This window comes from Pomacea canaliculata, linkage group LG10 (assembly GCF_003073045.1).
Source record: "Pomacea canaliculata isolate SZHN2017 linkage group LG10, ASM307304v1, whole genome shotgun sequence".
In the NCBI taxonomy this organism is placed as follows: domain Eukaryota; kingdom Metazoa; phylum Mollusca; class Gastropoda; order Architaenioglossa; family Ampullariidae; genus Pomacea; species Pomacea canaliculata.
This window is the reverse complement of record NC_037599.1, coordinates 539,440-565,734: the sequence shown is the minus strand read 5'-3', so window position 1 is coordinate 565,734 and position 26,295 is coordinate 539,440. Positions and strand designations below refer to the sequence as shown.

The following is a 26,295-nucleotide window of genomic DNA, read 5'->3' as shown; positions in this document are numbered from 1 at the left end:
GTACAGCTGTGTTCACTGTGTTCAGCAAGAGGTACAGCTGTGTTCACTGTGTTCAGCAAGAGGTACACCTGTGTTCACTGTGTTCACTGCAGTGTTTGTGGCTGTCGGTCAGTTACAAGGTGCTCAGCTGTGTCCTCGTGTGTTTACATTCTACAAGGCTCAGGGTTAGTTTATTTGTAGGCCACGTGACACAAACAACCCTGATGTTTACCAACACCCAGCTCTTGTGTAGCTAAAGCTTTGCTTGTCATCGTGCCCCCGACTTCTTCTTCTCGTTCGCCTGATTACACTTGGAGACCAGCTCTAAATATGAAACTGGTGGTCTTCTGTAAAGTCTCCACTGGCCCGTACAGCTTGTTGTGCAGGGTCTCCGACTGTCTTTGAGGCACGGAGCCCGGCACTGCACCTGCCTGGCGGATCTTCACAGGGCGAGCACCATTTCTATCAATACTGTCTTCAAGTGGCATAGGCTGTGTTGCGTGGTGGTGTGGTTATTTCAGAGTGCGCCTTGCGGCCCACCACCTCCGACTTCAGCACTCGTGGACCACTCTTTGTCTGGTCTCTACCCTTCGACCTGTCCGTCTTGGGTGACCCTGCTAGGAGCTGATGCTCCTGTCGGCATAGCTCTTAGGGTCATCGAGACACGCAAGCCCCCCAACCGCGGCAAGTTGGTGATCCAACAGGGGGGCGTGCCCCCGACTAACGCTAACACTAACCGGCAAAAGTCCACACAGCCCAGTCGCTGTTGGAAATGATGACGACACATGTAGCCAGACGATGGAGAGAGGAACGTGTAGGAAGAGAGAGAAAGAAAGGAAGAGAAGTACAAGCCCACGTGGCATCAGACTTGGCCGTGACTAGCAGTCAACAACGGACATCTGTTGTGCCGACAGCTGCTGACGCAGTCTGGCCGTCTTCCCTACACCACGTGCTACCAGACCTCCTCCTCCTCCCCTTCCTCCCACTCCCCCACTCCACTCCCTGCCTACATTCCCAGTCTCAAGACAGAGTGAAGCGTGACGTTCAAAGTTGCGTGCGTCACATGTCACTGGGTCGCCATATTGCCTCGTCAGGTAAGGTCATCGACATCGACCTCAGCATTGCTGACACTGCCAATAAACAAGGAACAAAACATCTGACATCTGACATCTGACATCTGACAAGCCCCAAGTCAGCTTCTGGAGGCGCCATCTAGCATCCCTCGCCAGCTATTCCCCCCCCCCCATGTCTGCTCCTCCCAGTTATTCCCCCTTAGACCCTGTGAGGTCTGCTCCTCCCAGTTATTCCCCCTTAGACCCTGTGAGGTCTGCTCCTCCCAGTTATTCCCCTTAGACCCTGTGAGGTCTGCTCATCCCAGTTGTCCCCCTGTGATATCTGACGATGGCCCCCTGCGTGACATACACTGAGTTAGCAGTGAGACTGTGATGCACAGAGCAGATCACAGCTGTGGGAGGCCAGTGCCAGTCCGTTGTGACAGTTTGTTTTCCATGCGCCTCGTGGTGACCTGATAACCTCTGACGTCATTAGAGATGAGACACTGGACGGGGATGTTAACCGGTGTCCTTATCCTTGACAACATCTCAAATAACGCAGGTGGCTGATGGTTGATGGCTGATGGCTGATGGCTGGCTGCTGGTGGCTGATGGCAGTCTACAGTAGATGACAGCATCCGCAGAGCTCCAGACGCCTTAGTTTTGGTTCCTGGTCTCAGTTTTCTCAGCGATTCCGTGTAGACACGAGTAAAGTGTAGCTACGTGATGGCGGCTACGCAGCTCGTCTGGTGCTACGTGATGGCGGCTACACAGCTGATGCAGTGTGCATGTGAAGATTGTTGCAGTGAAACTGCTGTAAGGCCTTGTCTCAAATATTTATGCTCGGAGGGAAGCGCGAGGCGCCTGGCCCTCGTCTCTGTGCGGCGAGGTGGAAAGCTCTGCTCACTCACTCACCTCTTCTCTCCATTCAAGCCGCCCATTGGGTGACGTGCCCCGCCCAGTGCCCCCCAACTGACGTCATCGCCAGGAGGCGTAGCGTCCTCCAGCAAAAACTAACCCCACAATCCATGGCAAAATGCCCCCAGACTTTTGGGACTTTGCCGCAGCTAGCTTTTTTTTTTCTTAAGGTGCGCGTGCTACAGGAGGAAATCCATTCCTTCAAAGTCTACTCTCAACGCTCTCCCCTCCGTGTGCGGGTGCTGGGTCTCTGTCTCTCCTAGTCCTCGTCCTGTAGGGTTACCTCTCATCATCAACTACAACCGATGGTTAGTACAGTCTCCTCCCCTCACCCCTCCTCGTCCTGTAGGGTTACCTCTCATCATCAACTACAACCGATGGGTTAGTACAGTCTCCTCTCCTCACCCCGCACCCCGCGTGTTGTTGTCTTGCAAGTGTGTCCAGCGTGATGTAAATACACGTCGGCCACACTGAGCCCCGAGCTCCCCCCCCCTCCGTGACTTCCCATGAGACCTTTCGCCAGTCCCTTTGTCCACGTGTCCGCTTTTATGTCAACTGGTGGCACTTGTTTGTTTTTGTTTGTTTTACACCGCGCCAGCAGCTGGTGGGCACAACTCACCAGGAGGCGCCACTAGTGGGCAGGAAGGTGAGTAACGGTGGTGCCAACAGGTGGGTGAAGGACGCGCGTAGCATCACGTGCTGTGTGTGTGTGGGGGGGGGTGAGTGCACGTGACACACGTACGTCCCGCTACTGTACAGGCTCGCTCAGTCATCTGCCCCTCGCAACACCCGCCATGTTACACCAAACACTCATCAACGAAGGTGCAGGTCGCTGTCGTCGCCGGCGTGTGGCAGAAGACAGGTAATTAATGTTCCTCCCCCTACCTCCCCCCCCCCACTACGCTGCTCACACTCTTAGTTGCTGACTGGGTCACGTGACCAAAGGTGGTCCCCGTGGGTTTCCCACTTGAAAGCTTGCACACCTCCCTGACTGCGCCACAGACTTGCCGCCTGCGTGGTGTCGTCACGTGACACATGGCCGCAATGATGGTGACCTTGCTTGTGACCTCCAGGCGTCCGTTGCTTTGCTGGGGGAGGGAGGGGGAGGAGGGGCTGAAGTGGGCGGGAGGCAGGCGACAGATCGAAGGTGAGCGCCAGTCAGCGAGCAGCAGCTCCGGTCCGGTGCAAGCTTCTCTCTCTCTTACACTCCTGTGGACAATCACTACGCACTTCCGGTCGGCGCGCGACTCCCCCACCCCCGGGACTGCAATGTGAGAAATGATAAGTGGTAAAGGGGGGTGGAGAGGTGGGAGGATGTTGTCAACATCAGGCTGTTTCAGCAAACTCCGGGCGAATCTAAACGTACGGGTATAGTCTGCGCATGCGCATGAAGCGAAACTTCACTACCGCCTGGTAGTTTTACTTGAAATAAAAGTAAAGGATGAAACATTACAGGACATACTAAATAAAATGGCATTGCAACTCACAATATGCTTTGAGCTGGTTTTTGATAAATAAACATCCGATGGATTAGTGAATATTTTCTTGGGTTGAATAATTATAATCACAAACCTGTTATTAACAGAAGATGACTGATGATGCAACCAACTGACAGGGTACAACTAACTGCAGTAGATGACTGGGTAAGGTTACATGTCTGATGAAGGGTACAGCCAGCTGTATGTCAATTAGTTCCTTTCTTATAACATTTTATTTCCGTGACATCAAAACACTGCATGCCAGAGAAGCACGTTGCAGTCAGTACAACCCTGAGTGTAGATCAGCGGTTCTCAACCTGTGGGGCGTGACGTGATTACAAGGGGGCGTGACGTGATTACAAGGGGGCGTGACGTGATTACAAGGGGGCGTGACGTGCTTACAAGGGGGGCGTGACGTGCTTACAAGGGGGGCGCGAAGGTGATCATTTTTTTACTTTCTTACACCGGTATTAGTGAAATTAGCTTACATTGCTGGCTAAGGGGCACGCGGACGTACCTTTGTTCGTCAGGAGGGCGTCACAAGTAAAAGGTTGAGAACCGCTGGTGTACATAGTTATGTGTGTCAGTGGTAAAGTCAGTCTGTGGTAATGTCAGTCTGTGGGTGTCAGCGGTAAAGTCAGTCAGTGGCTGTCAGTGCTGTTTCTTGACATCTACGCCACGAGTGCAATGTGGGGGAAGCAGATGACATGCCAGCAAACTGTCGCGTTTGAAACAAGCGCCATCTTCACTCAGTTGTCAGACGGGCTGACGGGACCATTTCTCTTCCAGAGTCTTGCGTGAAGAGAAGTAGAATCAAGAGGAATGGTCTGGGGTTGACTCTGACAAACACAAACAGCTTAAGGACGGAGCTGACAGCTGCAGGACAGCTGTGCGGAGCTGACAGCTGCAGGACAAAAGGTGTGCGAGGTCCGCGGCGTCCTGAGCCGTAATGTCCACACCAAGCGTGGACAGGCCAATCTACACAAGTCTCTCACAGACACCACAGTCCGCCACCACCATCCACCCTGGTCTTTGCTGCAACTTCCCTGTCTCCCCCACAGCTGTGCCCGAGGTCGCCACCCGAGACACAAAGTTTGTCTACGTTTGACGTCCTTTACAAGAAACAAAACAAGATCCCAGTGTAGACAGGCTGTGAGGAGATAAACTGCGGCAGGAATTGTTGTGAGATGATAATCATCAACGTTGTGTGCGTCTGTGTGACAAATGGTGAGTGACGTCTGCTGAGCCGCGACACACCTGTACAAAGCTTGTTGATGCCGCAGCTACTCAGCTACACAGCTACACAGCTACACAAATAGTCAAACACTAGTTATACACAATGACACCAGCACACGGCCACTTGGCGAGCCTTCAACCTGTGACATTTGTACTCGTGACGTTCGTACACGTGGCATTTGTACTCGTGACGTTCGTACACGTGACATTTGTACTATGACGTTCGTACACGTGACATTTGTACTCGTGACGTTCGTGCACGTGATATTTGTACTATGACGTTCGTACACGTGACATTTGTACTCGTGACGTTCGTACACGTGCATTTGCACTATGACGTTCGTACACGTGACCCAACAGGACGCGCGCTGACTGAAGGTGGAGGTGTGAGATGTGATGGTGTGGACCCATGCTACCTTTTGCTGGCGTCAGCTGCTCCATTATAATAATAATATGTTGTTGTTGTTGTTGTTGTTATTATTATTTACATCCAGTTGTCTAATGCACATTGTGTGGCTGCTTGCATCATATTTTATACAAATTGCGAGAAATACAAAGCTAGAGCGGTTACAGTACTGTACAGCTGTTCCTGAAGTCTTGTGTGAAGTAACTTAGTAGCTTTGTAGTGTACAGCTGTTCCTGAAGTCTTGTGTTTGTTGAAGTAGCTTTGTAGTGTACAGCTGTTCTTGAAGTCTTGTGTATAGTGAAGTAGCTTTGTAGTGTACAGCTGTTCTTGAAGTCTTGTGTATAGTGAAGTAGCTTTGTAGTGTACAGCTGTTCTTGAAGTCTTGTGTATAGTGAAGTAGCTTTGTAGTGTACAGCTGTTCCTGTAGTCTTGTGTATAGTGAAGTAGCTTTGTAGTGTACAGCTGTTCCTGTAGTCTTGTGTATAGTGAAGTAGCTTTGTAGTGTACAGCTGTTCCTGTAGTCTTGTGTATAGTGAAGTAGCTTTGTAGTGTACAGCTGTTCCTGAAGTCTTGTGTTTATTGAAGTAGCTTTGTACTGTACAGCTGTTACTGAAGTCTTATGTTTATTGAAGTAGCTTTGTAGTGTACAGCTGTTACTGAAGTCTTGTGTTTATTGAAGTAGCTTTGTACTGTACAGCTGTTACTGAAGTCTTGTGTATAGTGAAGTAGCTTTGTACTGTACAGCTGTTACTGAAGTCTTATGTTTATTGAAGTAGCTTTGTAGTGTACAGCTGTTACTGAAGTCTTGTGTATAGTGAAGTAGCTTTGTACTGTACAGCTGTTACTGAAGTCTTGTGTGAAGTAGCTTTGTACTGTACAGCTGTTCCTGAAGTCTTGTGTTTATTGAAGTAGCTTTGTAGTGTACAGCTGTTCCTGAAGTCTTGTGTTTATTGAAGTAGCTTTGTACTATACAGCTGTTCCTGAAGTCTTGTGTTTATTGAAGTAGCTTTGTAGTGTACAGCTGTTACTGAAGTCTTGTGTTTATTGAAGTAGCTTTGTAGTGTACAGCTGTTACTGAAGTCTTATGTTTATTGAAGTAGCTTTGTAGTGTACAGCTGTTACTGAAGTCTTGTGTTTATTGAAGTAGCTTTGTAGTGTACAGCTGTTACTGAAGTCTTGTGTTTATTGAAGTAGCTTTGTAGTGTACAGCTGTTCCTGTAGTCTTGTGTATAGTGAAGTAGCTTTGTAGTGTACAGCTGTTCCTGTAGTCTTGTGTATAGTGAAGTAGCTTTGTAGTGTACAGCTGTTCCTGAAGTCTTGTGTTTATTGAAGTAGCTTTGTACTGTACAGCTGTTACTGAAGTCTTATGTTTATTGAAGTAGCTTTGTAGTGTACAGCTGTTACTGAAGTCTTGTGTTTATTGAAGTAGCTTTGTAGTGTACAGCTGTTCTTGAAGTCTTGTGTATAGTGAAGTAGCTTTGTACTGTACAGCTGTTACTGAAGTCTTATGTTTATTGAAGTAGCTTTGTAGTGTACAGCTGTTACTGAAGTCTTGTGTATAGTGAAGTAGCTTTGTACTGTACAGCTGTTACTGAAGTCTTGTGTATAGTGAAGTAGCTTTGTACTGTACAGCTGTTACTGAAGTCTTGTGTTTATTGAAGTAGCTTTGTAGTGTACAGCTGTTACTGAAGTCTTGTGTTTATTGAAGTAGCTTTGTACTGTACAGCTGTTACTGAAGTCTTATGTTTATTGAAGTAGCTTTGTAGTGTACAGCTGTTACTGAAGTCTTGTGTTTATTGAAGTAGCTTTGTAGTGTACAGCTGTTACTGAAGTCTTGCGTGAAGCCGAGTGAACATGGAGGTAATTAGCAGGAAAGGAAAGGAGAAGAAAAAAGAAAGTTTCACGGAAAAGAGACTTTAACAACTGTTTTCTGTTCCTTCCCCAAAGCCGCAAACGGCCCTGACCCTGACTGACCAGCTGGGAGGTTGACTGGTCGGTTGACTGAGATCATTACTAAAGCTTCATTATTATTCATTATTATTAATCATCGAGTGGGAGGGCGGATGACCACTGGACTCCATCGTCTGCGTACAGACAGTCGTGCAAACATGCAGTCATTGCACTGGCTGCTAACGTGAAAGTGCATCGTGTGCATGAGGTCGGCCCCCCTGACAGTCATGCCAGACAACACCTACTCCAAGAAGCTGCAAAAGGCTGAGGTCGTGGCTGAGTAGTTGGCACCCACTGTTCCACCTACTCTTGTCTCCCTGCTCCAAGGAACATCATCGTCGTCACCACCACCGGCAGGGAGACATGCTGTAGAGCAGACACACTGGCAGACACACTGGCATACAAACAGTCGGACAGGCAGACAGACAGACTAAGACAGAGTCCACTGTCCGTGCTCTTGCTGCGCGTGTTTCTGTGGCAAAGTAATTTCTCTCGAGCCGCTAAAGTTAATTAACTGGCAGTCAGGCTGCCCACCAGGATGGCATCAAGCCTCTTCCTCCCGCCCCTTCACCTCCGCCCCCTTCTCTTGCTCCCTCGTGTCCATGGAAATCGGTGAAAGACAATTGACCCTTGCCCTACGCCAGTGCCACTAATTTAGCTCATTATCTCCTGTGGGTTAGTGTTAATGCCAGTGCCACTAATTTAGCTCATTATCTCGTCTTTGTCTCTGCCTCTCTTCCCAACACGCTCCTGTCGCTCAGCGTCTTGCTGGGTGCGTGTGTCTATACCTGAGTGTCATTATGATGTCTATACCTGGGTGCACGTGTCTATACCTGGGTGCGCGTGTGTCTATACCTGGGTGTCATTATGATGTCTATACCTGGGTGCACGTGTCTATACCTGGGTGCGCGTGTGTCTATACCTGGGTGCGTGTGTCTATACCTGGGTGCGCGTGTGTCCATACTGGGTGCGCGTGTCCATACCTTTGTGCGCGTGTCTATACCTGGGTGCACGTGTCTATACCTGGGTGCACGTGTCTATACCTGGGTGCGCGTGTGTCTATACCTGGGTGCGTGTGTCTATACCTGGTGCACGTGTCTATACTGGGTGCGCGTGTGTCTATACCTGGGTGCGTGTGTCTATACCTGGGTGCACGTGTCTATACCTGGGTGCGCGTGTGTCTATACCTGGGTGCGTGTGTCTATACCTGGGTGCGCGTGTCCATACCTTTGTGCGCGTGTCTATACCTGGGTACACGTGTCTATACCTGGGTGCGCGTGTCCATGCCCAGGTGAGCGCACATCAGTTCAGAAAAGGTTTTTTTGTGAAAAAGATACACGAAAAAGATTTCATCTATTTTGCAGCGACGTGAGTATGGCAGCAGCCATATTTGTTTATTTACTGTAGAATCAAGACAACGTGATGTTCCTTATGTCTCCCGCAACTGGCCGAGTGGGGTAGGAAGACTTGTGTTCATGAACCATCTTCAGAAGTGTTGTGGGTGGCGTGATGGTTACAAGACGTGAGCCAGCCTAGCAGCATATTAATTAGTGCAATTAAAATCTTTTATTTTCATCACAAATGTCTTGTGAAAGTGTCGTCATGGCGTTCGACTCCTTTCTTGCTGACTTTTAATGAACCCATCACCACGCTCTATCTCAGCGACTTTGCTTTGTTGTTTTCTCATTCACATCAGCTGTATCTATCACATAAGACGGAGGCAGGTAGCATCATCCTTTTTCTGCAGACTCATGGGAGAGAGAGAAAACGCAATATCCCTCCACCCCCTCCCTCCGCTTTCTTCAAGTGACACGACCTCGGCAGCCTCGAGTTTTGCTCTCTTTGGTCTTTCCTTTAATCTTGCCGCCTCTCTAAAGGTCTTCTTTCATTTCACTAGTTCTTCGCAAAGAAGGGTGATGGTGTGGTGGTGGTGATGGTGTGGTGGTGGTGGTGGTGTGTGGTGATGGTGTGTGATGGTGTGGTGGTGGTGATGGTATGGTGGTGTGTGTGGTGGTGGTGGTGGATGGTATGGTGGTGTGGTGGGTGGTGATGGTGGTGGTGTGGTGGTGGTGATGGTATGGTGGTGGTGTGGTGATGGTATGGTGTGGTGGTGGTGTGTGATGGTGTGGTGGTGGTGATGGTGGTGGTGATGGTGTGGTGATGGTGGTGGTGTGTGGTGATGGTGGTGTGGTGTGGTGATGGTGTGGTGGTGGTGATGGTGGTGGGTGGTGTGGTGGTGATGGTATGGTGATGGTGTGGTGATGGTGTGGTGTGTGTGATGGTGTGGTGGTGTGTGGTGTGTGGTGATGGTATGGTGGTGGTGATGGTATGGTGGTGTGGTGATGGTGTGGTGATGGTGTGGTGGTGGTGATGGTATGGTGATGGTGTGGTGGTGGTGATGGTGTGGTGGTGGTGATGGTATGGTGGTGTGGTGGTGGTATGGTGGTGTGGTGATGGTGTGGTGATGGTGTGGTGGTGGTATTGTGGTGGTGATGGTATGGTGGTGTGGTGATGGTGTGGTGGTGGTGATGGTGGTGTGGTGTGGTGGTGGTGTATGGTGTGGTGATGGTGTGGTGATGGTGTGGGTGTGGTGGTGATGGTATGGTGGTGTGGTGTGGTGATGGTATGGTGGTGGTGATGGTATGGTGGTGTGGTGGTGGTGATGGTATGGTGGTGTGGTGTGGTGAAAGTGGGTAGTGATGGTGTGGTGCTGACGGTGATGGTGTGGTGATGGTGGGTGGTGATGGTGTGGTGGTGGTGATGGTGTGGTGATGGTGGGTGGTGGTGATGGTGATGGTGTAGTGGTGGGGTGGTGTGGGAGAGAAATGAGCCTTTGACCGGCCAGCGTGACAGCAGCGTGACAGCAACGTGACAGCATGGCTGGCTACACGAGGCGTGCTGCTGTCTGCTGTGGTGTTGGTGTCGCTCGGCCAAGCTCCTTGTACTCGCAGGACGCTCCATCAGTCTTGGGATTGTGACTATCACATCATGATCACGTGGGCGACAGGGTTAGAGGGAACTAGTGCACACACACACACGAACGCGCACGCCACAAGTAAGCAGAATGTATGACAGCATATGCACTCTTCTCGGGAACTGCTTAGCAACACTCTGTAATGCATTTCACAGAACGCGACTTCACACAATGGGATTTCACAGAACGCGACTTCACACAATGGGATTTCACAGAACGCGACTTCACACAAAACTGTTTCACACAACACAATTTCAAGCAAGATTTCTGCCAGCAATATTTCCCACAACACGAAGCTTGTGGCTCTGACCGACCGAACACAAACATGACTTCACTTCAACCTTGCCCTCGTCATTGACGACCTTTCACCTCTCCGTTTCTCTCACGCTCTCCCACCCCTTTCTCATAGCATCCTTCCCGCACTCCCTCCCTGCACCTTCTGCACTCCTAATCAACCTCAGCAGAGGGCAGCCGTGCAATACATTTGGGGTGCAGCTCTCATGGTGCAGCTCTCTCTTCAAACCACTTCTCGTCCCTTTGATCCCCCTCGTCCCGTCTCCTCCACAATCCCGCGCTCACCGCCCCTCTCCTCCCTCTCCCCTCCCCAAGATGTGGATTTGAGTGGCGAGACCAGATGGTCCTCACCTCCATCTGACGATGACGACCCAGAGCCACAATTCAAATCACAAGGGGTGGAACTGAAGGGTGGGTGTGGATGACAGCAGGGTAGCGCAGACCAACCGTCGCGGTTTGCGGGTAATCCCGTCGGAATCTAGGAAGGTGGCGAATCGATGGAGGAAGACAGGGACGGCCCCGGGCAGATCAGCGATTGATTTGCTGACACTGCTTCGTGTTGCTTCTCACCAGCAAGTGGCTACCCGTCCCTCAGCCTGCATACCACCCGCACCCAGCACGTCACGTGGGCTGTGGACGACTCGACAGTTGACACCCACAGTCAGCTCACACTCCACTCCACCCGTGTGGAGGCTTTTCTGCAAGGACGAACCCGTTTCGCAAGATGTCTTCTACTCTTGGGAACTGTAGTGCACCGACACGACTCTTCTTCCTCTACTCCATCTCTCTCTCTGACTCACTCTTTTGTTTTCTTTCTTTCCATTTATTTACGACGTAAGCCAAGAGGCGAGAGCAGATCACTTAATTCTGTCAGAGATGAAGATGACTTTACCATTCCTTACCTGCCATCTTTTTCTTGCCGACTATAGTTAACAGATGGTCGCAGGACAGAATGAAATATGAAAGGAAAGAGAGAAGAAAACAGTCTCACACACACGAGAGAGAGATTTGTGATGAGGGAATGCCATGACCGCACGAGGACTGCCACTGTCTCTGTAGTCAGATGAGGTTAATTGTCAGTGACAGGAAGATGTGGATGACAATGTAAAGGTGGTCAACACAATGTCCACCCACGATATTTGCGAGCATTCATGACGTCAGACCCTGTGCTCGCTGACAAAAGGTCGACAGTTAAATGAACTGAAGACTGAGTGGCCGTTAGACTTGTGTGCAGTGTCAACCCGCTACAGCAGGGTCCTCCTGCTACTAGCTAGGGTCACGACCTTTAGCGTAGTCAGCTAGTGATGCCACAATGACACGTGCGCCGTGTGTAGTCGCCACAGCTACACACGTCTACACACTGATGGGTACACATCTCTGTGCTCTCGTGTACACGTCTGTGTCATGACAAGCGTGACTGACAATAAATAAACAGACGTGTGTGTATCATGATAAGCGTGACTGACATTAAATAGACTTCAGAGTCACGACAAACGTGACTGACAATAAATACACGTGTGTGTCACGACAAGCGTGACTGACAATAAATACACAGACGTACACGTGTGTGTCACGACAAGCGTGACTGACAATAAATAAACATCTACACACAGCCACTGGTGTCACTGACCTCACAGGACCAGCGCTCGTTCTGACTATGGAGTGGCTTGCTTCGGCTTTTTGTTGCTATTTATTACTTTCTGGAAATAGCGCTGCAGCTAGTCGCTCACCTGCCCTCACCCCGAAGTAGCAAAGGTCAGTAAGTGTGGGTACCTAACGTGAACTTTGCTCCATGACCCTCATAACCTTGACATCTCGCAACACCACGAGCGAACGTACGACGCTATGGCGAAGAGTGCGTCTGACAGGAAGTCGTCTGCTACTGAACATCAAGTGCGCATGTCTGTTCAGCATTGTGTGGCAGGATATCCGGTTAGGTATATTCATCTACTTGACTTACTATAACAGAGGTAAATAGCCTTTTATTTTCAATTTTTAATTATTAAATAGTATTTATATTTACAAGTTTGTTTACAATCTAAAGCTGTCTGATTTATTTCCCGCTGCATGTCAGCATTTGTTGAAGATTCACGAAATGCCCATAACATCACTGACCGCCCCCGGAGTGAAGTGAGTGAAAATACCTGCAACACCTTTCGTCAAGCCCCCGTTCACCATAATAATTGCTCCACCACTGTCACAATATTCAGTTTCAAAAGTGAGATGAAAACATTTATTATAAAATATACAATACTTTGCAGCTATTTTTAAACAGCAGTCAGTAGCATTATTATAGACAGCTGACAAATTTTTAATTTAATAATATATTATTGCCCTGGTACTTGGAGCGATACAGTTGATATAACCATTCACAAGGCAACCGTCGATGTAAGTTAGTTGAACTGGATATGGTCAGGTTTATTGCCTTCCTCACCTGCTTTTTATGGAAAACGGCAGAGTTATTTGTATTAATTTTGAGCTGTTACAGATAAGTCAAATACTTACACTGGTTCAGGACCAACAGCCCAGCAGTCATCATGTCTGCGTCAGCTGTTTACATCCTTGATGTCAAGGGAAAAGTAAGCGTTTCAAAATTATTTTTTAATATATTTGATTAGATCCTGAAAGACTTAAGACACTTGATGTTTAGACAATGATGGAAAAGTATGACAGTGACCATCAGTTTTCAGGAGAACAACCTGATATTTATCTTAAAACCACCAGCTAGAACATTCATTGCGGTCAGAGGTAAAGGTATCTATAGTCTGCTGCCATTTGGGGCAAGGAACTGTGAGACATTTACCGGTTCCCTGTACTGCAGTTGGAGGCACATTGGCTAACATTCCTATCACCACAACAGTGAGAATCAAGTGTTGTGGGTTTGTATCTCATCTCCAACATATCTCTTTGAATGTGACACTGTTCACAGGGCTGACCATCGGTGGTTTTCTTTGGGTACACAGGTTTCCCCTGCCCTTTGTACACGTGGGGTGTATGTATGTAAGTGAGAAAGAGAGCAATACTGAGTGAGTAGTTATGATTTAAATGATGGTAAATAAATTTGTAAGACATTTAATGCCTACTGTGTGTGTATTGTGTAGGTAAGCACTTTGAGTCTACTTTTGCTAATGGCATAATGCATTTTATAAATAAGGATTTATTATCATTACCATCATAATCATCATCCTGAGAAGAGCATATAGATGGCTGAGCCCACTTCTCTTCTTCTGCTGTTTTGTACCATTTTTGAAGGATTGTGTACCCATTCTTTGAATATGAAAAGAGGGATTTACCCATGTTCTAACCCACGAGCCTTTTAAGTGTTCTTCACTTTTCTTTGCATCTTGTAAAGCATATTGAGCATTGGTGTTTTCAGGTGCTAATCAGTCGCAATTACAGAGGTGACATTGACATGTCAGTCATCGACAAGTTCATGCCCCTGGTGATGGAGAAGGAAGATGAAAGCAACGTGACACCTGTGATACAGCATGGTCCAATTGCCTACATCTACATCAAGTATAACAATCTCTATTTAGTGGCTACAAGCAAAAAGAATGCAAATATAGCCTTGGTGTTTTCATTCCTTCACAAGTTAGTTCAGGTGAAAAACATATTTTGGCATTGTTTTACAAATATTTATTTTTAAATAAATGGTAATTATGACTACCACTTAGAGAATTCACATGAGAACCTTTTGAGGAATGCATTAAGCTTATAAGGGTATCGTTGCTTTAACACATTGAGTCTGGGTCTTTGATTTTGATACCCAGATGTGCACAGTATTTTCAAAAATCATAAATAAGTAAACATGAAAGAAAAATAAATCAAAATGATAATAAAGTTAAGAGAAATAATCTCTTCCTACCTTATTCCATTTTGAAAATACACATTCTTGTAAATCCAAAGGAAATTAAGGATATCAAATTATATTTCCATAAAGAAAATTTTGATACAGGCTTATGCACAGTCATCACTGCCATGCTTAGTCCGATATTCAGTTGATTTTAATAGTTACACACCGTGTAGAAATGAATAAACATAATTTATGATATGAAGAACAACTTCAGGGTCAGAAACAAGGTTGAAAATGATGACAAATCTCTAGTCAGCTTCGTGTGTGCACTTGTCAATTTTTAAAAGAAATATGCGTTGAGAAATATTGAAATCTTCAAACTAACATCTTCCTGTTTGTTTCTATGTCAACGAAAGGTATTGTAAAACTGTAGTAGTGCATGAAACAATCTGTACCCCTGATATCGAACTGCTGTCAGTTTCCTTTCGCTCTTTCTATTCTCTAGGGAATTTCCACAACTGTTCTTTACAGTAGTCTGTATTCACCCTAGAGCAAATGCTATGTCAATTGTGATTTGACAAAGATTTGAAAACAAGTGACCAATACATGACCTGCCCAACAACCAAGAAGCATATATCAAGCTGGATTTATGTTATGGTACAATCCATGTTGCTTACAAAACCAAGCCTATGCCATCTTTTGGGGCTTCTTCCCACCAGAGTGTGTTTCTGGCCCCTGTGTACAGGCCTGTGTGTGAATGTATGGAGCCTGTTGTTAAGCTGGTGAAGCGTTGGATATATGAGAGTATTGAATGTTTGTGAGGTTGTTTTGATTGTATGGTGTGGGGTGTTTTCTATGATTCATGTGATAAATAGATGAGCTGACAGATTTTTATTTTTGTATTTCTTTCTGTGTTGATTCTGTGATAACTAGTAAAACCATTGTAATATATCCAAACAACAAACCTTAGGTAACTAGGAGCTTGAAGAATGTACTAAATAACAAAAAGCCTTTTTTTTTCACCAGTGATGCCTTGGCAAAAAGATCTGTGAATAGAAATGTAAGGGATGCCATTGTACTAGAAAATCAATCAGATTTAATGGCATGAGTGATTGCCAGCTCATATGGAATATTTACACCAAACATGTTAAGCATGGCCAGCAAAGAATACACCTTCTGCGTAAGCTAAATAGTTTTTCAATCAGCAAAGCAATCGGGCCATTTCTGTCCGTCATTTATTGAGAGTCTTTTATCGTTTTTATTTGTATGCTGGTTCTGCAGTCTGTCTGTTCATGACAGAAATAGTCTGAACAGAATTTTACATTTCCCATGTTTAAATTGCCCATTGAAATTAAGGCAGTGGGTCATTTTCATTGGCATTCCTTTGTTAAGGGATGCAACTCTTGTTAAATGGGATTTACCAAGCCAAATGACTGGATTTTGTCCCTTTCTGTTTACATAGTTTTGTAGTAAAACTTATAAGTCCCACAAGGTTCTGTACTTGGTCCCATCCTCTTTATCATGTACATGAACCCACTAGCTACTGCAATTCAATCTCACTCTGTATCTAATCAAACCTTTGCTGATGACACTCGGCTGTATACCAGTTGTTCTCTTCTCAGACATTCAGAGCATCCAAGACTGTATTTCTGATATTAGACTATAGATGACCACAGCAAGTTAAGACTAAATGATGAAAAAAAAAGGAAGCTTTTATTTTTTCAAATAGGAGAGCCAGAGTTTACCCTTCGCTGCCTTTCTCTGTTCATGTAGGCAATGCCGATGTTCCTTTTGTTACTTCAATGCGTGACTTAGGTTACATAATGTCTGCTGGTATGTCTGGTGATAAATATGTTTCTCACATATGTCATTCTACATACTATGAGCTCCAAAAGATCAGCTCCATTCACTGTCTCAACCACCGATATTCTTATCTGCTCATTTGTTCTGTCTAAACTAGACTACTGCAACTCTCTTCTTGCTGGCTGTCCACAGTACCTCATCCACAATCTTCAGAAAGTCCAGAACTCAGCTGCTTGTCTCATTTTCTGGACTCGCAAATGTGAACATGTCACACCACTTGATCACTCTCTTCATTGGCTACCAGTTAAAGCTACGATAGACTACAGGTTCTCAACTCTATGCTATGGATACTTTGAAGGCTCCTCCCCCCACTACTGAAATCTTGTCTGTCCATGCACTTGCCCAAAACCTTCACTCCTCATCAGACTCCCACGTTCTGTCCCTCCAGGAGACGGTCACATATGGATAACAGACCTCTATGGTGCTAAGCAGTGGAACTTTCTTCCACATCGCATTCCCTCGGACTCCAAGGTTATATTCACATGCTCTCTGACAATATATGTTTTAAAGTGTTATCCCTGAATTACTATTCTTAACTCCCTGGCAACACTGTCTGTCATGTTAACCATCATGCAACGACTCCATCTTACACTGTTTATAGTATCTACATCCTTTCATCCGTTGCTTTATGTACAATAACAAAAGCAATAATAACAATCAACTTTATTAGTCCCAACGGGCAATTTAAAATGGGAGGTGTGCTCTGTTTCCAAAATATATATATATATGAAAAAAAAAAAAAAAAAAACCAACAACATGCACACCTTCACACACACACAGCTGACAGTTCATCTGTGATTGAGTAGCTGGACTGCGGATGGCACAAAAGATTTCAGATGCCTATTGCTTTTGCATACTGGCATACTACTCTTGTACCTCATCTTTATGTTGTTCGGTGTGTCTATACGCCCCTCTCTGTCCACTGGCTGTTATTTTTCATTTATCATTATTGGTCTATGTAGAGAGTGCCATCTATCTTGGTCATGATGCTGTGCGTTATAAGTTCCCATCATTATTATCATTAGTTATGAAGGACACGGGTGGGTAGCCAAGCATCAGTAGTTGCTTAAGGGGCTGGACATGGTTTATTGATGAGGTTAGGCTTTTATTGGCATACTGTTTTTTGGTCATTCTGTCTAGCTTTAGTTTGTCATGCTGCCTCGACTTGCCTTGTGTGTCATACTATCTAGACCAGGGGTGGGCAATTAATTTTCCCAAGGGGCCGGATGAGAAACTGGAATGGTTCTAGAGGGCCGGATGAGAAAGTGGGATGGTTCTAGAGGGCTGGACTAATATAGTTAACTCAGTTTTACCCAATACTGTATATATAGTATATTTACTGGTGGGCGGCCAGCGGGCGGGCCGGTCAGAGACAGGAGGCGGGCCGGCGTTTGCCCAGGTCTGATCTAGACTGAGTTTGTATTACTATGTCTAGACTCACCTTGTTTGTCATAGTGTCTAGACTCACCTCGAATGCTGTGCTTTAGATCTTTGTAGAATACTTCAAGGAGCTGGAGGAGGAGAGCATCAGGGATAATTTTGTCATCATCTATGAGCTTCTGGATGAAGTTATGGATTTTGGCTACCCACAGACCACTGACAGCAAGATTCTGCAAGAGTTAGTACCTGTTTGTCAACTCCTAAAACTTCCCTGCTGCTGTTTTTGAGTCATTGCTGTATTCTGTATCAGTGTTTATATTCTATCACATCAAAGCCTAATGACGTGAAACATAGAGAGCCTGGCCACAGAATCCATGCTAACCCTTATTATTAGTTTCAGTCCCAGTAACTTCTGCTTCATAATCTGGTATTCTTCTATTTACTTAGAGACATTTTTCACTTTCAGAGCACATTTTGTATATATGAGTTCTCTACATTAATCATGCACTCAACACACATATGCACTGACACATGCATGCACACACACACCACGCTGTAAAGTTTCTCAGATAAAACTTCCCATTGATAAACGTTTGCTGCATCTGTTGTTAGATACATCACTCAAGAAGGTCAAAAATTGGAGATAGCACCACGACCTCCTATGGCAGTGACTAATGCTGTATCTTGGCGGTCTGAAGGCGTCAAGTATCGCAAGAATGAAGTTTTCCTGGATGTCATCGAGTCAGTCAACTTACTGGTGAGATGTAGTGTCCTACCACTCTTAGCTTATGTTTTTTTTCCAATTTCTCTGTTAACGGTTTTTTGGTGCATAATTTCTGGGACTTCTTTTAAGCTGTTTGCTCAGAAAACATTTTATGCATACATTTCTATTTTGGATTCTTTCCTTTTTTGTAAACTTATTATAGGACTAAAGTATTTACAGTTCTTCTCAGCAGACATTTTACAGAATATTCCCAGTGTGTGTAGATGAGGCAGATATGTACTCAGATGATTGATCACTATTGTAACAGTATGTACAGGTATTCTTTGAGAACTTCTGTAAACTAGTTGTCTTATGCACTAATACTTGGCAGAGTGTCTGCAGGATGTATGAAGTGTTTATCTTGTGGTTTTTTTTCCTCTTTTGGGGGTTTTTTTTTTGGCTGATTGCTGGAGATATTCTGATGTGCAGGTTAGTGCCAATGGCAATGTGTTACGGAGTGAAATTGTTGGCTGCGTCAAGATGCGGGTATTTCTGTCTGGCATGCCAGAGCTTCGGCTGGGACTCAACGACAAAGTTCTCTTTGAGAGCACTGGAAGTAAGCAAAGGGAATTTGTTATCATTCTTATCCAAAAATATGGAAAGGAGATAAACTAAACAGTCTAAAATTAACTTATAACTTATGTTGCAAGATTATCTAAGTTGCCTGCTTTCACTCAGAAACAGTCTCGTTCTTGTTCTTAAGATCATGCATCTTAGGAGTGTGAGTATGCGCTATGCAAATTTTGCATTTATTATTATTGTGAATAAATGGTCTTCTTTACATTATTTGAATGCATGTGTCAACCAGAGGGCACGTGTGAAAGTTCCTTATTGGCATAATGTTGGGATATGGCTGTCCAGAGCTTGGTGAGTTATACTGTTTGTACAGGAGGAAAGAGCAAGTCTGTGGAGCTGGAAGATGTGAAGTTTCACCAGTGTGTACGTTTGTCACGTTTTGAAAATGACCGAACCATCTCTTTCATTCCTCCTGATGGAGAGTTTGAACTGATGTCATATCGCCTTAACACTCATGTAAGTCATGCAGTCTTTATGAGTTTTTACTGACGCCATATTGCCTTAGCACAAATGTAAGTGATGTAGTCTTTGTGTGTGAGGTGGTATCGCCTTTACACACATGTGATGTAGTCTTTATGATGTCACATATTGCCTTAACACTGTATCAGTGATGCAGTCTTTATGATGTCATATTACCTTAGCACTCATATCAGTAATGTAGTCTTTAGGATGTCTGTGTCACCATATGTTGCATGTCAGTAATGTAGCAATATCTGCATCGTAATACATAAATACCTATTTTTTATGATAAGATCTTGATGTACATCAATTTGGTTGTTTTTTTTTTTAAGTCTGAATCATGGATGGTTGTTAGTGTACATTATTTCTTGGAATTGTAGCTTAAACCCTTCTTAAAATATGAAACAATAGTTTGTATGCATGCATGTATACTTATTTGCTTATGCATGTACTTTACAGGTGAAGCCTCTAATTTGGGTGGAGTCTGTGATTGAGCGTCATGCGCACAGCCGTGTTGAATACATGATTAAGGTAAACGTCCTAAGAACTTTTGTTGCAGTTTATCATTCAGCATCATGTACAAGTGGACTTGTAAATCTTCACTTAGCCAAGAATGAGAGAATTCTGCTACAACACAATCTGGTTGAATTGCCCATCAGAAGTTCAACATTTTGCATTTCCTAATTTAAAAAATAAAAATGAATTCACATGCGCAAGGATGAAGGACTGTCATTATTTTGCCAACGTTCCTTGTTAGAAAGGGAATAATAGTGAAGTGCGATAAGCTGCTTATTAATAGAGTACTGCTTGTTTAAGGCCAAGAGTCAATTCAAACGACGGTCAACGGCAAATAATGTTGAGATCATCATCCCTGTGCCAACGGACGCTGACTCACCCAAGTTCAAGACAACAGTGGGCAGCTGTAAATACTCCCCAGAAATCAACAGTGTCATCTGGAGCATCAAGTCGTTCCCTGTAAGATGTTGTTACTCTGAAGATTCTATTGCATGCTATTACATTACAAACCAGCTTCATTATACTGTAGTGCAGATGCTGCTGTTTTATGCATTAAATAGTATTTACACACATCTGGAGAACACCACCACATCCATTCTTCTGATGAATTTTGACTTCAGTGCTTTCAGTACAATGCAGTGTCATTTGCTTGTTCAAAAACTAATTTGGATAAACAGACCTGTGTATAAGAATGTCTAGTAATGTTATTTCCTATACTCTGTACACTAATACTGGTTCTCCCCAAGGGACTCCTCTCTCTCCCTGCCTGGTGGAGGGTAGACAAGGGAATGACAACTGCCCTTTAGTTAAATTTGCAGATAACACTGGACTAACAGGACTGATTTCCAATGATAATGACTCCTACTACAGACAGGAGATTGAACATTTTGTTAAATGGTGTGACGACAATTATTTAATGTTAAACATCCAAAAATATTGTAGATTTCAGAAAAGACAAGGCTGATTTTGATGACATACTTATTAAAGGTGAGGTCATAAAAAGAGTAGACAGCTAAAACTATTTAAATATAACAGTTGATGATAACTCACCTGGAAAGCTCATGTTGATAGCATTGTCAAGAAAAGGCATGGGCACCTTCGCTGTTTAAGAAAACAGATTTTTTAACGTATATAGCCAGGACTCCTGCAACTATTCTACGTCAGTAATATACAACACCATGACTTTTGGCCTAGAATGAGACCCTATATCACAAGTTTTTGTACAACAGACTATAATTTTAGCTGACAACTCTCATTCACTCTGACAGGAATTTGACAACAAACGCATAGACAGATGGTAGGTTTAGAGTTTCCCGAGCCAGAACCTTATGTTATCTGCATTCTTTTATTCAGGTGGCAATCCACGTATACAACCACATCATGGCTAGGACATATCTTTGAGTAAAGGTTTTCATACACCTGGCTCCCATTCCTGTTATTTTTTTTTTTAAACTTAAGGTATCATGTAATGTCTGATATTATATTAACATGGCAGATAAATAATAATTTTTTGAAAGGAATTAATCAAGATGCTTTGTATTTGTATCATGCACTTTGTCCATGTTACCTATTATATTTATATTTATAGAGCTGACTGTGCTTCTGTTTACTTGACACACTATCCTCATCATAGATTTACTTTAGAATTAGGATCAGTAGTAACCCAAGAATAATTTCTTTTCTTTTCGTCCCTGCTGTTTAATTTCACTCTTAACATAGTGTGTAGCGTACTCCATATGGATCAGTCGTGCTCAGGCTTTTGTCGCTTGAGGGCCGCACTGGACATGATCTAAAATCATGCAGGCCAGAACGTCGGTTTTTCCAGAATCATGACATTAAAAATTAAATGATGCTGTGTCTGGTTAAAATGAGCGGGTCAGAGATTGGGCACCCCTGATATAGACGTACATACTCTCACAATCCATAGGGAGCCAGGAAATCTAGTGTGTTGAGGCATAGTGTGCACTTAAGGGAATGGCTAGTGTACTTGTAAGTAAACTGTATTGAAATGTTCAGGTTTGGAAATGGTAGGTGTATACAGCACATCTTGCATGTTGAGGCTGCACAGAGTGTAGAAAGTAGGAAATCCTTATTTTTTTCATGCTCCTGATAGGGTGGAAAGGAATACCTCATGCGTGCCCACTTCGGGCTCCCAAGCGTGGAAAATGAGGAGACGGAAGGCCGGCCTCCAATCAGCATCAAGTTTGAGATTCCCTATTTCACAGTCTCTGGAATTCAGGTTAGTATCATGCACACCATTCTCAGAGAATGTGAAAGTCAATGTGCACAAATGATAACATTAAGGATTTCATAACTCCATTTTGTAAAATTTCAGCAGCACCATAACTGAAAATTTGGTGGTGGGGCAGGGAGAGGAATTAAAGAACAAGATGAAGAAAAACACTTGGTATGAATTTCCTATTTTATGTTATCATATCTTTGGTCCAATCTTACTAACCTACTGTCTCTGCCTCCCACAGGTGCGCTACCTGAAGATCATAGAAAAGAGTGGGTACCAGGCCCTACCCTGGGTGCGATATATCACGCAGAATGGCGACTACCAGTTGCGCACCAACTAGATTTGTAATTATGTTCTGCTTATTGGCATTATTTTCCAAGTCTGGAGATATTTTTGCTATTCTTTCTCTACATCCTCTTTTGATCTCCATTTAGAATTATTTACTGGCATTGTCAGGTGGGCTATTAAGAAAAAAAATTAGTGTGATAAGGAAATATAAGAGTAGCACATTCATACAGCCAGGCTTCTCTGATTTAACAGTAATTTTCTTGAAGCCTTGAAATTGTTTTAAGTCAGAGTACTTTATCTTGTGAACTCAGAGAAAGGCATTTCTTCATCGGTATACCTTTCACCTGCCTTGTGACATGAGGGCTTTATCATCCCCCATTTGTGGAAAGTGTTGCTGTGTTAGGGCACCTAACACAAAGGGTTATGACAGTCAACAGTCTCTCAGTTTTGCAGGGAGATTTGGGCCAGCAGTATCTGATTTAGTGCAAGATCGGAGCCAAGCCACTTTTTAAAAAAAAATGGCAAAGGGATTCTGTTGAGCTCAGTTTACCACTGGCTCGTAACTGTAGGTGGGAAGCACATGTGTGTGTACATGTAGCTTTGTGATGTGGGACACACATTTCTTTAGTTTGTGCAGATATCGGAAGTGTTCTAGACTGTCTTGATGTTCTTTAAGGTACAGGTTCACGACCAACACATAATACTAGTTTCCTACAGCTTCTTACTATATAGAACAAAGGTTTGTTTTGGAGGAACGGACAGAGGATGGATGGTTTTTGCCCTCACACGCTCTAAAAGGAAGCTGTTAGGAAAGGTAAATTCCATTTCTGCGACCATGTGTAGAGTCTGTTTAAGTGTTGTGTCTGCTCAGCTGTGGGTGTGTGTAGGGTAGATAGGAACAGACATTGGTCACTACCCCTTTATCTCATGACTTTTGTTTCTTCGGGAAATGTTTGTTCCATTAAGCATTTTATTCTTTCTTGAGTTCCATATGTTTATGCATTTGATATCAACTACTGACAGTGCAATTCACTCGGTGAAATATTGTTAAATGTTCAAGAATACAATGGATTTTGGGGTGAATATACAGATGAGAATTAACTTTAGTTGGGAAATTTGACTAAATATTTAGAATTGAAATTCATATTAAGTTTCAAACAACCGCAAAAATACCTGACCAGAGTGTTATTCCCAAGTTTATCCTAATTTTACATATAGCCCTTATGGTCGGTGGTATGTACAGGGATATAAGGCAAAGTATGTACAAAAATAAAATAGCACTTTGTGGTGGTTTGTCCAGCAGTATGCTATTTTTTTCCTGGTTTTAACTGCATGATATGTATCATTTCAAAATACATACAAGGCTTGTTATAGGAAGATGTCATGCCTTGTAAGAGATGTCATCAACATTCCTTTTGCTGCGAGATAAATATTGACTTTTTGGTTCTTGCATCGTTAGTGAGTTGTTTGTAGTGATATCTGCTTTTATGTGATGAGGGATGGAACTGAAGGGGTTGAGCTGGGTATGAGTGTCATTTTTCTAGTAGTCTCTTACACGAAAACACACACCACACAGTGCTGTAGAAGTATCAAGGCAAGTTAAAAACGTCTTTCATCCAGGTACTGAATTTTTGTGTCTCTGCATTATAAGAGCTTTATGAAACCTTACAGCAGCGGTTCTCAACCTGTGGGGCGCGACCCCCTGGGGGGTCGCGACGTGCCTACAAGGGGGTCGCGAAGGTGGTCCTTTTTTAAAAGTTTCTTATACCGGTATTAGTGAAATTAGTTTACATTGTGTAACCGAGTGGTGAGGGGGCTCAAACTCCAAATCTCTTCTCCCTATTCAAGTACACTGTCTCGGCATGCAGTGACTTCTCACTTCCAAAACTCAAAACACAATCCCTCTCAACAATTAAGCCTCCAATCTCCCTCCTCTCACCTTTTGCCCTCTCTCTCCCCCAATCTCTCATCTCTGACTCCCCTCTCCCTCTCCAGTCACACCTCTCTCTTTTTTTTAAAAAAAACATCTAAAAGACACGCATTCAGGAAACGTCCATCATTCACACCCTTTCGCCCTCGCACGTGCTCAGTCCTAGTACTCTAGGTCCCTGACAGAAGGCCATGACAACACAGTGCGGGGTGGGGGCTTAAGAACGACCGATGGCTGCTGCTATTGCATATTTATCGGACATATTTGAGAAGCTGAACGTTGTGAATACTTCTATGCAAGGGAAGGACACCATATTACAAACAACTGACAAGATGAATGCTTTCGTCCGACAAATTTCGTTGTGGACGCAAAAGATACGCCAAGAAAATATTTTTGATATGTTTCCGTGTTTGTGGAAGTGCAAGGCTGACAACTTGAATCTTGATCAGGTGATGAAAGTAATTATTGCCCATCTAAACGGACTGCAAGAAAGGTTTCAGCATTACTTCTCTGAAATTGATGTGACTAAATACGATTGGATTGGTAATCCATTTCTGGCTGAGCCTAGCACAAGCGGGTTGTCCGCGGAAGAAGAAGGGCAGCTCATCAACCTTTCTAGTGACCAATTCTTGAAAATGGTCTTCCAAACAACACCAGTGCCAACATTCTGGATTAGCGTCAACAGTGAATATCCTCTCCTTTCTGAGAAAGCAATGAAAGTTCTTCTGCCATTTTCAACTTCGTGTATGTGTGAGCAAGGATTTTCAGCATTGGCAGCACTGAAGTCTCAATACAGAAATCGTGTGGACGCAGAGGCTGAGCTGCGAATAGCAGTGGGTACGAACATCGCACACAGGTTCGCTTCTCTATGCAACAGCAAGCAGGCTCAACCTTCTCATTAATCAAAGAGAGTGTCCAATAAAATTAATAAAATAATATTTATTAGCACCGCAGAATTTGCTTTAGTAAAATTTCATTAACAGTTATGCTTCTTGCAGATACGAACTTTGTTCTTCCGTTGTTGATTTCCTCGACGCGGAGTTCGAGGTTAGCTAAGGCTCCTTTCCCCCCCCCTTCCCCCCGCTCTTCCACCGACCTAGCTGGCTAAGGGGGGTCGCGGACGTACCGGTGTTCGTCAGGGGGGTCGCCACAAGTAAAAGGTTGAGAACCGCTGCCTTACAGGATAGTTTTGTCAAGCTAAATTTAGAAACTCTGACATGACATATGCAAGAACACAGCACAGCACCTGTTGTCTTTACAATGTTTACATCCAACAAAAATAGTATTTACATAACACACCTTGCTTGTGTGCATAGAATTGAGATGCCACGAGTTTAGCCAGCTAAATACCCACAATCCTCATGTTTAGTAAAAGATTATATACATAATTACATACCCACAAACCATCTGTACAAATAAATACAACTGGATTTTGTTAAGTGTCGAATGAAAATCTTACTGTGACAATGTTTTAGTATAAAACTGATCCCAGTAGTAGGAAACAGTTCCGAAAACAGAAAAACTTGAGTGATCTCGACTGAAAATAAGTTGTACATGAGCATACCTGCAAGATTCATCTTGGACGTGATTGATCATGGTTACCAGCAAAGACTTGTGTTTGACAACCCATTCCCAATGGCTATAACACAAATTTCTAAGAACAAACTATTTTCCAACAATTGCACACACACACACACAAAATGGGAAAGTAGACAAAGGCATTTTGAAATGCTTTGTGGGTTTGAACATTTAGACTTTTCACAATGCTTTCACTCCTCCCACCTAGACAGCTGGTGCTTGGCACAATATTTCAATAGTTTGCCTGTTGTTACCAAGGACTAGAAGTCATTTTGGTCCCTATGACAGCAAGCAAAACCTGAAGGGTTCCAGCACATTTTGGGGAATAAAAATATATGTTGAATAAATTTCCTAGGGCACATTCCAAGCAAGTGCTGCTGGGTTAGTCCACATCCATGAGAAACGATGCGATGTTCAACAAGGTATTTTTCCAGATAAATGCTTCCTTGTCAACATCCATGCCCCTCTCATCATATGCGGCTTATCTGGTGTTTGCCTACCTAAATCTGACATACTCTCAAGGTATCTGTCTTGCACACTCCACAGGTATCATCTACCTCTCTATGTAGCATGTACTTCAAAGATCTACATCTTGTCAAGAAAACATGTTGCTACCATTAAAA

General features: G+C 44.1%; 1 protein-coding gene across 7 annotated transcripts; it reads left to right on the top strand.

Annotated features, from left to right (window-relative positions):
- The first annotated feature begins 12,159 nt into the window (after nucleotides 1-12,159).
- Nucleotides 12,160-23,610, top strand: LOC112573153 (AP-1 complex subunit mu-1). 7 transcript variants are annotated; one of them, XM_025253248.1, is made up of 12 exons: nucleotides 12,160-12,257; nucleotides 12,362-12,505; nucleotides 12,776-12,866; nucleotides 13,664-13,888; nucleotides 17,431-17,561; nucleotides 17,936-18,080; nucleotides 18,516-18,642; nucleotides 18,976-19,118; nucleotides 19,581-19,652; nucleotides 19,938-20,096; nucleotides 21,751-21,876; nucleotides 22,118-23,610. In XM_025253248.1, the coding sequence occupies exons 3-12, from the start codon at nucleotides 12,825-12,827 to the stop codon at nucleotides 22,214-22,216; spliced, it is 1,269 nt and encodes a 422-aa protein (XP_025109033.1). In that variant the 5' UTR covers nucleotides 12,160-12,257; nucleotides 12,362-12,505; nucleotides 12,776-12,824; the 3' UTR covers nucleotides 22,217-23,610. The 7 variants fall into 7 exon arrangements, with proteins under 7 accessions (XP_025109033.1, XP_025109032.1, XP_025109035.1 ...); XM_025253247.1 differs by having other exon boundaries at nucleotides 12,767-12,866; XM_025253249.1 differs by having other exon boundaries at nucleotides 12,175-12,257; nucleotides 12,374-12,505; nucleotides 12,767-12,866.
- Nucleotides 23,611-26,295: the final 2,685 nt, after the last annotated feature.